Below are 14,034 nucleotides of genomic sequence, written 5' to 3' on the forward strand. Positions count from 1 at the left end.
TGACATACACTCTTCCCTGGGCTTTACCCCTGCGTTTACCTCCATTCTTGTCTCCTGTCTCGCAGCCCCTACCTTTTCCCCAGACAGCAGAGATCTCCAGACTTGGGTGGAGTATGGCATGTTGTCAGGCTCAGTGTGCCAACCTCACCAGCCCACGGGCATCAAGCCCCAGAAAGCCTTTGAGAGAGCAAGACCAAGGACTTTAAAAGGACTAGGGCTCACCTTAAGGAGCACAGACTGTAAGATGAATTTCACTAGTGTTCTCCCATCCATCAGAAGAATGAAATAGAAAGTGCAGAACTGAAAGTTGCAGAGGTATCAAGAAATAATAGTTTGCTGACCATCAAGAAATAATAGTATAACGAATGACACATTCACAGAATCTGATAAATGACCACCATCTCCAGGGTGTGCAAAGGAGGCGCCTGATCCCAGGAGCGGCCCGGCCGCGGCTCACCTGAGAGCGAGGCAGGTGCTGGGCAACATTTTGTACATAATACTCACCAGAGGGAAGCTTGGCCAGTGACACCAGGCAAAGGCTATCAGGGTGAAGGCCCCCTCACCTCCACCACCCTCAACCTGCAATCAGAGCCCTGGCTGAAGAAACACACTTGACAGGCAGAGACTTTCTGGGTTCTCTCTACAAGATGTCATGTTTCTCCAAGAACACGCCAAGGAGTCACCATTTTCCAAATCACAGACTGCCTATCTTCACAGTAGAGCTATTACAAATTTGAGCCTTTGTTTGAAGGGCAGGGAGTTATGTGTTCCACGGAGGATCTGGTCCCTCTGGCTTGCAGGTGACCCTCTTGTGAGACAGGGCAATTCTGCCAGCAACTCGTCAGGAAGCTGGGTAGTGTTCCCTGGCACTGCCTTCATTCTTCAGGCGGTAGAGATACAAAGGGAGTGAAAGGGGTGGGGGCAGAGGAGAGCCCTCCTCGACAGCACAGAGCCATCACCTACTGTCTCCTCGACTCCTCTACCCATATAGCCATGGAGGGTGCCAGCTTCCTGCTTTCATAGCAGCTATTGATAGCACACGGTCATCCAAGGAGTTCTTGAGCACCGACTTTTCCCTACTCAGCAGCGCAATGGAGAAATAGAGGATGGTCCATGGAAATAGCTAAGGGTCTTGTTTTAGGGCAAACTTGCTTATTCTGCAAGATGTGCCTCTTAGCTAACTGGGGTTAGGATGTCCTTTCTTTTATGAAATGATGATAATGTTTGAAAAATAAAAGGTCTGCAACTCCAGGAGAAACTATACTTTTATCTGAGTGGGGTTGGGCAGCAAGAGGGAATAATGAAAGTTTTGGTTGTTGACATAGTGAGAGGGCAGGGCTAACGTGTCCAAGACTGCCTCCCCGCAGGAGGAAGGCTGCCTTCCTCAAGACTCCATGGACACAGGGCTTACGGCTGCCATAGCTGGTGACTCAGCCATGGGCCCACTGAGCAATCCAGCTGCCATCTGTACTGGATCAGCCCTGACCAGCATGAGAGAGACTGGCACCTCCCTCACCCTGAGTGTTCCTTCCATGGAGAGGGGCTGGGCCTGGTGCTGTGTGTCACAGGGCTGGTTCCAGTCCCTGCCCACATGGGACCTGGGCTTCCCTGATTATGCAACATAAAGCACCAGAGCCCAGAGTTCATGAGCCCCTCTTCTGGACCCTGGATGCCTACTGGATCCCTGTGTGCTGGCCCAGAAAACAGTGTGCAGTGGGGAGCCACAAACGCCCCACTGCTCCTGTGTCTGTGAACGTCCCCTGATAAACGCATCTCCAGCAGCTGGGGTTTCACATTTTCAGGGAATTCCCTTACGGCTGGTCTACAAGTGCCCAAAACTGAGAACAACTATGTAAAATTAACATTTGAAAACTTCGCTCCAGTGATGTTTGAAGAACTTATACAAAGTAACTAAACAAACATAACTGCATTTTACTCTACTGTGTCCAAAGTCTAAGTTTTAAATTGCATAAAAATGAGAATGAGAAGAAGAAAGCCTCCAAACATTTGGAAATTAAGATGCACACTTCTAAATAATCCATGGTTAAAGACAAATCTCAAGGAAAATTTTTAAAATTAATAGAACTGAGTGAAAATGAAAATACAACACACAAAATGTGGTAGGATCTAAGAGGAAAACAAATGGCACTAAATGCTTATAATAGAAAGGAAAAAGGTCTCAAATCAATAATCTAAGCTTGCACACATGGAAACTAGAAAAAAATTCACAAAATAAAATCAACACATGAAGAAGGAAGGAAATAACAATACACTATGATCAAATGGAGTCTATTCTAGGAATAGAAGCCTGGTTTACTGTTCAAAAATCATTGGCATAATTTGCCGTATTAAGAGATTAAAGAAGAAAATCTACATAGCCACATCGATTAATGCAGAAAAAGCATTTGATGAAGTTCAACACACATTCATATTAGAAACTCTCAGAAGACTAGGAATAGAAGGGCACTACTTCAACACAATAAAGAATATCTACAAAAAACCTACAGCAAACACCATACTTAACGGTGAAAGAATGAGTGTTTTCCTCCTAAATTCAAAACAAGGCCAGAACGTCCTCTTTCACCTCTCCTTTTCAACTTAGTACTGGAGGTACTAGGCAGTGCAGCATGGCAAGAAAAAGAAAGACACAAAGATTAGAAAAGAAAAAGTATTACTGTCCATGCTCATGGAGAGCATGACTGTCTACACAGAAAATCCCAAGGAATCTCTCAGAAGCACTTAATAAATGGCAATTACTTTATCAAAGTCTCAGGATACAATATCAACACAAAACAGTAATCATATTTCCAAATACTAACAATGAGCAACTGGAATCCAAAACCAAAAACATGGTGCCATACACAATGCTCCCAAACAACGAGGTATTTGGTTGTAAATATTTTTAATAGAGGATCTGTATGATAAACCCAAACAAGATAGATGAACGGAGAGACATATTACATTCATAGGTTGAAAAATTCAACTTCCAATAGAAATCTTTTGTCAACATGGACAAGCTTATTCTAAAACATATAAAGGGGGCTTCCCTGGTTGCACACTGGGTAAGAATCCACCTGCCAATGCAGGGGACACGGGTTCAAGCTCTGGTACAGGAAGATCCCACATGCCATGGAGCAACTAAGCCCGTGTACCACAACCACTGAGCCTGCGCTCTAGAGCCCACGAACCACAACTACTGAGCCCATGTGCCACAACTACTGAAGCCTAGAGCCCATGCTCTGCAACAAGGGAAGCCACCGCAATAAGAAGCCTGTGCACGGCAATGAAGAGCAACCCCCACTCTCCGCAACTACAGAAAGTCCACGTGCAGCAGTGAAGACCCAATGCAGCCAATAAATAAAATTAAAAAATAAATACAAGTTAAAAAAATAAATAAACATGGCTAGAACCTTTTTAAAAATTAAAAAAAAAATACATAAAATGTATAAAGGAAAGGTAAAGGTAAAGGAACCCGGGTAGGTAAAACAATTTTGAGAAAGCAGAATAAAGTTAGAGGATATTAAGACTTACTGTAAAGCTATATGTAAGACAGTGTGGTATTGGTGGAAGGACAGATACATAGTTCAATGAACAAGATAGAGAATACAACAATAGACACCTGCCAAAACAGCAAACTGTTTTTTGTTTTTTTGTTTTTTTTTACAGAAGTTAAAAGGAAATAGAATGGAAAAGAGATAGTGTTTTTAACAAATACTACAATTAACTCAAAATGGAACACAGATTTAAATGTGAAATTTTAAACTTTGAAATTTGACAAGAAAACTAAGAGAAAATCTTTAGGTCCTAGGGCTTGCTGAAGAGTTCTTACACATGACAACAAAAACACTACTCATAAAAGAAAGAATAGAAAATTGGACTTTATCTAAATTAAACGTTTTCCCATATGAAAGACCCTGTTAAGGATGAGAAGAAGCTATAGGTTTGTGGAAACTATTTGCAAACCACACATCTGACAAAAGTCTTGTATCTAGAGTATAAAGAACTATCAAAACTCAACAGTAAAAATAGGAACAATTCAATTAGAAAATAGGGAAAAGAGGGACTTCCCTGGTGGTCCAGTGGGTAAGACTTCGTGCTCCCAATGCAGGGTGCCTGGGTTTGATCCCTGGTCAGGGAACTAGATCCCACATGCATGCTGCAACTAAGAATTCGCCTACCACAACTAAGAAGTCCACATGTCACAACTAAGAAGACTGTATGCCACAACTAAAGATCCTACATGCTGCAACAAAGATCCCATGTGTCGCAACTAAGACTCTAAGACTCGGTGCAGGCTAAATAATAAATAAATAAATAGTTTAAAAAAAGAAAACGGGGAAAAGATATGAAGAGACATTTCACCAAAGAGGGCATATGTTTGGCAAGTAAACCATGAAAAGATGTTCAAAATTACTACTTATTAATGAAATTCAAATTCACAATGAGAACAATCACATGTTGATTAGAACAGCAAAAATGAAAATCAATTGTATTGCCAGTGAGGATGCCAAGAAATTGGATTTCTCATACTGTTACTAGTGGGATTGTAAAACGATACAGCCACACTGGAAAATAGTTTGGCTATTTCTTAAAAAACCTAAATATATTCTTACCATAATGTTCAACAATGCATTCCTGGCTATTTATCTTGGGAAAATGGAGACCTATGTCCACACAAGAATCTGTATGATTTGACTATAGCAGCTATATTTATACTAGCCAAAGATTGGAAACAACCTCAATTCCTCCTAATAGGTGAATGGTTAAACAAATGGCGGTATACCCATAGCAGGAATACTCTTCAGCAATAAAATAAAGAACACTCTTACTGATACAGCAACAATTTAGAGGGATCACAAGGACATTATGCTGAGTGATAAAAGCCAATCTCGAAAGGTCACATACTTTATGATTCTATTTATATAATATTCTCAAAATGACAAAGTTGTAGAGTTTGAGAAAAGATTAGTGGTTGTCAGGGAATAGGACGGTGTTGCGGAGGAGCTGGGTGTGACTGCAAAGGGACAGCATGAAGGTCTTCATAGTGATATAATCTCTATCTTGACTGCAGGGATGGTTATCCGAATCTTCATATGTGATGAAATGACACAGAAATCTACATACATCCTGTGCAAATGTCAGTTTCCTAGGTTGGACATTGTCCTATAATTATGTATCATGTAACTACCTCGGGGACCTAGGTGAAGGATACAGAGGATTTTTCTGTTCTATCTTTTCAACTTCTCGTGAATCAATAATTATTTCAAAATTTGAAATTAAACAAAAGGGACAAGCACTGAGTTCACACCTCTATGCACTTGGTGAGAAGTTACATACTTTAATTAATGTTTTTAAATGCTTCTGAAATTTCTTGCCCCATGAAGCCTTAAGGTACAGCCATTCCTGTCTTAGTTGGGTTTAACATGTAGATTGAAATTGGGGTGTCTTTATGTGTGTATCTTGTAGACAACATATAGTTGAGTCTTGTTTTTTACCCACTCTGACAACTTGTGTATTTTAATTGTTGCACTTAGACCACTGACGCATAGATGATTAGGGATATAGTTGCATACCATATTGGTTACTGTTTTCTATTTGTTGTCCCTGTTTTCTGATTCTTTTTTGTTTTCCACAAAGAAGGCATAAAAATGCCTTCTCTGATTTTAACTGAGCATTCTATGATTCCATTTCTTCTCAATATTTCATGTATATATATGTATATATACACATGTATATATACAGATATATATAAACATATTTAGTGGATGCCCTTGTTCTGCATTATAGATTTACAGCTAATCCAAGTTCACTTTCAAATGAGATTACACTGCTTCATGGGTAGTGCAACTACTTTATACCAGAGTATTCCCAATTCTTCCCTCCTGTTCCTGGTAATATTGCTGTCATTCATCCGTAAGCTATACTCAGTCACTGGCTATAATGATATAACTGGCAGTTATTACCATTATTTTGAGCAAATTGATGTTTGTTAGATTAAGAATAAGAAAAATAAACGTTTTTATTTTACTTTCACTTATTCTTTCTCCAACATTCTTCCTTTCTTTATGTTGATCTGAGTTTCTGACATATATCATTTTCCTTCTCTTTGTACAACTTCTTTTAACACTCTGGCGAGGCAGGTCTATTGGCAAAAAGCCCCTTAAATTGTGTGTGTTTGAAAACGTCTTTACTTCTCTTCCACTTTTGAAGGATAATTTTGCTAAATACAGAAGTCGAGGGTGCTGGCTTTTTTAACTTCCACATTTAAAATATTTTATTCTCTTCTTGCTTGCATAGTTTCTGAAGAGAAATCCAATGTAATTGTTATCCTTGCTCCTCTACAGGTAAAGTGGTTTTTCCCCACTCTGGCTTCTTTCACAAATTTCCCTGTCTTTGATTTTTTGGCAGCATGAAAATGACATGCTTACATGTAGAATTTTTGTTATTTATCCTCTTTTTTGTTCTCTGAGGTCTCCGGATCTGGGGTTTGATGGCTGTCATTAGTTTTGGAAAATTCTCAGTCCTCATCGTTTCAAATATTTTTTATGTCCCTCTCTCTCTTTTTTTCTCCTTCTGGTATTCCCACTACTCATATATTACATCTTTTATAATTACCCCACAATCCTTGGATACATTGTTTTGTTGTTTTCATTCTCTTTTCTCTTCACATTTCACTTTTGGAAATTTCTATTGGTATATCTTCAAGCTCATGGAGTCTTTTCTTGATTGCGTCCAGTGTAGTGATGGGTCTATCAGAGGCATTGTTTATTCTGGTTACCACTGCTTTTAATTTTTAGCGTTTACATTTTAAATTTTTCTTAAATTGAAGTATATTTGATTTACAATATTGTGTTGTAGCATTTACTTTTTAAATAAATCATTCATTTATTTATTTTTTGACTGCATTGGCTCCTCATTGCTGCACGCAGGCTTTCTCTTGTTGCAGAGAGAGGGGGCTACTCTTTGTAGGTGCACAGTCTTCTCAGCACGGAGGCTTCTCTTGCTGTGAAGCATGGGCTCTGGGTGTGCCGGATTCAGTAGTTGTGGCTCGTGGACTCTAGGCTCAGTAGTTGTGGTGCACAGGCTTAGCTGCTCCGAGGCATGTGGGATCTTCCCAGACCAGGGCTCGAACCCGTGTGCCCTGCATTGGCAGGAGGATTCTTAACCACTGCACCACCTAGGAAGCCCTAGAGCCTTCTTAAATAAGGTCTGAGACACGCATTTCCTTTAGTTGTAATCCCCTCTTATACAGGAGCTCTATTAAGGTGGTGGTGAGTATGTGGTGGGTAGGAAACATTCTGCAGTGTGTAATTAGGTCTCAGTCTTTTAGTGAACCCCTGTCCCTGGACCTGAGACCTGCACAACTGCTTCTCTGTACCACCCCCGCCCTCAGCTGAAACAGGAAGGGTGGAAGGGGATAGAGCTGGGGATTGCCCTTCTTCCCCAGCACTTAGGCTACTGAAAACAACCCAATAGATTAGGTTCTGTTAAAATAGTTTCTCTTGAGGGCAGGCTTTTGTTAAGTAGAACAGAATGCTCAGGGCATATTTCAAAATGGTTACATTCTCCCCCCACCCCCACCCCCCACTAGACGCAGGACATTTTCTCTGATCTATCCTCTGAGAAATAAAGCTGCTGAAGGAAAAACTCATGAAAGTGTGAGGCCTTGTGCAACTGAACCCTCTGGAGTTTTAACTCTCAAGCGCATTTAAATTAAGCCTCCAGCACTTCATCAGTTACAATGTAAGTTCTCTTGCACTACTCCTGGCTCTGGCAGCTAACTTTTCGGCTCCTGGGCTTCACTCAAGTAATCTGTGATTCTCTGTATCTACCTGTTTCTCCAGTTCTCAGGGCAGTGCTTTGCACAGTGAGCTCAATTCTCTGGTGAGTCTAAGAAAAGTTGTTGATTTTCAATCTGTTCAATTGTTCTTGTTTTAAGGATAGGAGTGATGACTTCTAAGCACCTTACACCCCAGACTGGAAACTGGAACCCTCTAATTGATTTTTGTTAGTTTCTTCTCCCCTCCATAGCTGGTCTGTGATTGGCTTTGGCAGTGAGCACCAGCAGCCCATGGCAGTGCACCATTTGGGAGGGCAGGGAGACCCTCATCACAGGCCTTTCAAGCCCCTCTCCCTGCCAATGACTTCAGCGATCCTCCAGGCTCACTGGCTCCTCCTGTCCTCTGCTCAGCCCTTTCCCTCCACCTCTGCCTTAGTCTCCCTCTTCAGCAGTGGGTCTCTGGGGCTTGCTCTTGGGGCAGGTCAGAGTAAGCCTTTCCCAGATGTCTGAGGAGAGGTCAGACAGAATAACACGCATCTGGGCACAGCCTGCAGGAGTAAGAAGAACAGAGATGTTCAAGGTCTCTCGAGCGATCAAGGTTTAGGACTTCCCTGGTGGTCCAGTGGCTAAGACGTCACGCTCCCACTGGAGGGGGCCCGGGTTGGATCCCTGGTCAGGGAACTAGATCCCACATGCTACAACTAAGAGTCCACATGCCGCAAATAAAGATCCCACATGCTGCAACTAAAGATCCCACATGTCACAACTAAAAAAAAAGATCTCGCACACAGCAACAAAGATCCCGCGTGCTGCAACTAAGACCCAGTGCAGCCAAATAAATAAATACAAATATTAAGAGAGATCAAGGTTTGAATTCCTGTTCCCACTACTGCCTACCTAATGTCATCTCTGAAAAGCTACTTAACCCAACTAGGCTTCAGTTTATCTTTCAAAAGCAGCTAAACCAGGATAACACTGAGCACTAAGTTGGCTTCAGGCAATGGGGAAACTGGCTAGGCTGGAGCTGAAATTTGGTCCATCTGTTGTGTTGATGCCTTATAAGATTGAAGGGGCATCAAGGAAGGGATTGAAGAGGAAAGTTAGAAACTTACACTCAGCTAAAAACAACTCCATGCTTGTTTTGCTTTTGTGAAATATGCTTGCTGCACTGAGAAAAACAGAAAAACAGGATGACCTAACAATCCAATGTAACTTTAAGATGTTTTGCTAAAAAATGGAATGTTCTGCACCTGCTCTTGTAAGTTTCTGTTTGCAAACGTCCATGCTCTGTAAACACATGCACTATAAAAGTAAAGCTCACCCTGAGTACGGGGCGAGACTTTTGGAGCGTTAGCGCGTCTGGGGTCGCCGGCTTAATAAACCTGAGTTCTCCAACCCTCTGAGTATGGTGCTTGGTTTTTCCACAGACTGATTTCTGTAACAGTGTGGGTGAGGGATGTGTTGGGATACCTTGGTTAGAGGCCTGAGAACATCCAGGAGGGACCGGGAATCACCTAACTCCAGATATACGGTGTATGAAGGTGAGGCCCCCAGAGCACAGCCAGCCTGAGGTCCCTGTGGTTGGGAGGAAAACAGGAGCTTAGGGCCAGTGGAGTGGCTGCTAGTCCAGCGGAACTGCCTGAGCTCCCCTGATCTTGTGGGGAGTCCCTGACATCCAGGGGCCTGAGCAACCTTGCCCGAAGCCCCATAGCCGAGTTTACCACCAACGGAGGAAATATTTGTTTTCCCGCTTCCAGAGACTGCTGGGCTCTTAAGGGCTGACCCTGGTGGTGGACACACAGCTAGATGTGGTGGTACCTCAGTGGTAGAGCTCCAGCCGGAGGGATGGCAAGAGGCCGGGACTGCGGCAATACCTACACAGGTATGGACACTGGAAAGACACTTTCCTGAGGCCTCCCAAAATCATCGTGAGAAGAGAGTTCCTGTTCAGGTTCCTGGCTCCAGCCAGTGGGATCCCAGGGTTAATGGGCATGGGAGTCCACTTGTGGTCACCTGCCAGTGAGGGTCCAGGATATTTGGGCAATGCCACGATTGGAAAGAACTTGCACTGAACCCTTAGAATGACTTCTAGTCCATATTGGATATGTGCTAAGTGGGAACTTTACCCCATGGTCATGGGTTCTGAAGGCTGGGGTGGGTGCCTTGGGGGGCCCTCCTGGGATCCTGCTGGCTGCACAAGGACTCTGTGACAGGCAGATCGGCAGCAAGGATGACAAGAGCATTGCTTCATGGCCTATTGCCAGGCCACTAACTCCTGAGTCAGCGAAGCAGAAAAGGAGACACCAGGCTCCACCTGCTGGAGGTGTATGTACACCCTGGGCCAGGCTGGCCTAGGCCCTGAGACAGAAGGGGGCAGTTTCATGTGGGGTGGGGGCCAGGTGGGCAGTGAGCTGGGCCCCTTCAGACTTAGGAGAGCGGGACCATGGGGGTGAGTGAGGAGGGTGCTGGGAGTCACCTCTAGGAGCAGAGGCTGAGGACTACCAGCCTGGACATCAGCTCCCAGCCTGGCATCGGGCCTCCTCTGTTTCCCACCCAGTCTCCTAGACCCCCCCCCCCATTCAAGAGCCCTCTATGCTGCAGGCTGGAACCCCCTTCCCCATGGTCTGGGGCATGTACTCCAGTCCAACTCAACTGTCCCGCACTCTGGGAACCTCCCTCTACCTCCATGCGGAGTCGGTCCTCCCTCCTCCAAACCCTAGGAGTGATGCTTCTTTTCTCTGGGAAAGATCCGTACTCCCCTGCACTATAGACACCTGGCAAAATGTCTTACTTCCTATTACAGGCTGAATTGTGTCCCCCCAAATCCATATGTTAAAGTCCTAACCCCCACCACCTCAGAATGTGACTTTTTTTTTTTTGGTTGTGCCGCATGGCATGTGGAATCTTAGCTCCCCAACCAGAGATGGAATGTGTGCCCCCGGCGGTGGAAGCATGGAATCTGAACCACTGGAGAGCCACCGAGGTCCCCAGAATGTGACTGTATTTGGAGTTGAGCTTTTAAAGAGATACCTGAGCTAAAATGAAGTCACTAGGGTAGGCCTTAATCCAATATGACTGGTGCCCTTATAAGAAGGGGGAATTTGGACACAGAAACACACAAAAGGAAGACAATGTGAGGACACAGGGAGGAGACAGGCATCTGTAAGCCAAGGGGAGAGGCCTCAGACTTCTGGGCTCTAGAACTGCGAGATGATGAATTCCTGTTGTTTAAGCCACACTGCCTGTGGTATTTGTTATGGCAGCTGGAGCTGACTGATACACTTCCTCTGAAGGCCTGTGCACCCCCATGGCAGGAGTGGTGTCTGCACATGAAGACACCCTTCTCTCTCCCCAGCTGGACTCGTTCACTGTTCTCACCCCTGCCTTCCTCCTGGGACAGTCTCCCTGCCAGGCGGTTTCCTTGTCCAGGGAGTCAGACAAGAGACCTCAAGGGAAAGGGTGAGCACTAGGATCAGGAGGGACAACAGGGCCCCAAGACAGGAGCAAGAGGAGTCTTTCATGTGTTTTTATTTGTTTTTTCAGGCTTGGTTTGTGGGGTAGCAGCTGTTGGACAGGAAAGCCAAGAAGGGACCACTGAGAGCTGATAGTGCTGGGGGAGGGGCAGGGTGGAAGGTTCCAGTAAGGAGACTGGGGCCTGAAGCAGAGAGCAGGAGCAGAGGGGCCTGGCGGCTCATCGCAGGGCCTGCCGCAGGGCCCCGAGCACCAACAGCAGCAGTGGCAGGGTCTGTGGAGGCGCAAAGGCTGTACTGGGCCCCGGTGAGGCAGCAGCCTGCAGAGACTGGTGTGGAAACTGGGTCTGAGGAGGAGCGGACGTGGGCTCAGGGAGAGGCATGGGTTCAGGGAGAGCCGTGAGTCTCTGGACCTCGTCGATCCACTCGGTGAAGTGGGTGACGTTGGTGAAGATGCTGGGGTAGATGGGATGCCGGCAGTCCAAGCCCCAGCTGGCCAGCCCCATCAGAACCCAGGCACTTGCAAAGTCACAGACAAGGGGCCCCCCAGAATCGCCCTAGGAAAGAGATGGGAGGGCGTGTGGGTGACTGAGCCAGGGCTGAAAAAACCAGGGCACAAGGTGGGGCTCGTGAGTCTCTGCCGTCCAGGCTCACTCAGGTGGGCCTCTGGGAGAGTCCCAACACCAGTGTCTCACTGTAGGCCAGCCCCAAGAAGCCATGTAGGCAGGCACTAGAATCATGCTTTAGCAAGTTCCTGATTGACCCTGAGGACAATCACGGGTCTAAATCTATCAACATATGGACCCCTGTGCCCATGGAGAGCCTGGTGGTCGAGGACAAGGTCCAAGGCCGAGAAGGGACAACGGCACCAACAGGGCCCAAGAGAGCTGGTCTGGGAGTGGAGCCTGGCCAGCTAGAGCCCCTGCAGACTCCAGCTCTTGCAGAACCCTGAGCTGCAGCAGCACATCCCCACCTGGGTCCTCCTTTTTCATTCAGTATTCTCTCAACTTCTTGGTTGAGCATCTTCAGAAAATGCCCACACCCAGGCCTGGTCGACGCAGCCTGTATTGCTCGGGGAGCAGCTGGGGGGTCCCCAGAAAGCTGCTGGGAGTTACTGGGGTCCTGGTTGGGCAATCTGGTTGGAAATCTCATTTCATCAGCCAACGGGAATCGAGGAGCAAGTGGGAGTAGAGGAGCAGGAGCCACAGCCACGCTTGCTGCTCATCCACGCACCTGTCCCATAGCACCTCCAGCATCCAGGGCAGCCTCTGCCCTTGGGCACAGGGGTGAGATGACAAGGCTCCTCTTTCGTGGTGCGTGTGTAAGTCAGCCTACTAGCCTGCCATCGTCACATGTGACTTGTGGCAACAAGCCATTGGAAGGGACAGGACAGAAAGGGTAGAGGCACAAAGCCTTCCTGAGTGGAGATGCCAAATGGGAAAGAACCTGACTGTGTGATGCAGGAGCAGAGCGAGCAGTGAGCGCAGATGAGGAGGGGAGGGTTGATCCGGGTGGGTGGGAGGACAAGCAATGAGTGAGGGAAGCAAGGAGGTAGGCAGGACATGAGGTCACAGGGCCCCATGGCGGGGGCTGGATGTGACCCCCATGGAGAACTGTCCAGGTCATGTCTAGCACCTGGATCCCTCTGGTGCAGGGTGGAGAAAAACCAGTTGGGAGGCAGCAACAGGAGAGGGGAGAGACTATTGATGGGGAGGGGCCAGGGCCGTAAGAAACAGTCAGATTTAGGACAATATGTTGAAGGAGCCAACAGGACCTATGCAACCTGAGCATCTCTCAGCAATCAGGGAGGAAGTGCAGAGGGGAAGGAGCAGGCTAAGCATGGAGCCCTGGGGTCTCCAGCATGTACACGTGGGAGGGGAGGGGACCAGCTGCAGAGCAGAGGAGCTGGCTAGTCTTGGCGCCCAGGAAATGGGAGTGAGACTTGCTGACGTGCTGAGGGAGAAGAGGACTCCAGGGCCACAGGTGGTTCTGGCAAGACAGGCTCTTGGGCACACTGGCCATGTGGCTTTGGTGGCTCACTGGGGATACTCCTGGGTGCAGTGGGTTACATTCAGGGCTGCTGTGAGGAGTCTTTTGCGGAAGGAAGGCAGAGAAACTGGGCAGTAGCAGGAGGGAGACTGCTGTTGTATGTTTACAGAGGAGCCATGAAAGGGGGAGGCAGAAGACATGCAGCAGGAGAGCCTCTGGGCACCCAGAGCTCCAGGAGGCACTGGCTGGGATGGGCCATGGGGCTCAGGAGAAATGGAAGTGCTGGGGTTGGGGGGAGTAGGGCTGGGAAGATAAAGGGGCTCTAGTCTGATTGATGGCTTTGGTGTTCTCAGCGAAACAGGAAGCAAGATCTCCAGTGGAGAGGGAGGGGTGGGGGAAGTGGCGGCTTGAAGGAGAGAAAGAGGTACATGGTGTAGCTGGCCAAAATCACCCTCAATGAGGCCCATCCTCCTCACTGGAACCTGTGGCTGTGTTACCTTATGTGGCAAAAGGGACTCTGCAGCTGTGATGGAGCTGAGGGTCTTGAAATAGGAAGATTACCCTGGAGGATCTGGGTGCACCCAGTAATCACAGAGGCCCTCATGAGGAAAGAGAGGCAGCAGGTCAGAGCCAGAGGAGGAGTGGCGACAGGAGCAGAGGTAGGGGTGATGCGCTCTGGGGACAGAGGAAGGCGCCACCAGCCAGGGAATGCCGGCAGCCTCTAAAGAGCTGGAAAAAGCAGGAAACCATTCTCCCCTAGAGCGTCCAGAAGGAACCAGCCTGGCCCACACCTTA

General features: G+C 46.8%; 1 protein-coding gene across 1 annotated transcript in view; it reads right to left on the reverse strand.

Moving 5' to 3' along the window:
* Positions 1-11,471: 11,471 nt before the first annotated feature.
* Positions 11,472-14,034, reverse strand: part of LOC130844428 (uncharacterized) — a 31,451-nt gene continuing 28,888 nt past the window's right edge. The window contains exon 9 of the mRNA XM_057720677.1: positions 11,472-11,807. Within this exon, the coding sequence (XP_057576660.1) occupies positions 11,472-11,807 (336 nt within the window). The remainder of the gene's footprint in view (positions 11,808-14,034) is intronic.

Source organism: Hippopotamus amphibius, chromosome 2 (assembly GCF_030028045.1).
Source record: "Hippopotamus amphibius kiboko isolate mHipAmp2 chromosome 2, mHipAmp2.hap2, whole genome shotgun sequence".
Lineage (NCBI taxonomy): Eukaryota > Metazoa > Chordata > Mammalia > Artiodactyla > Hippopotamidae > Hippopotamus > Hippopotamus amphibius.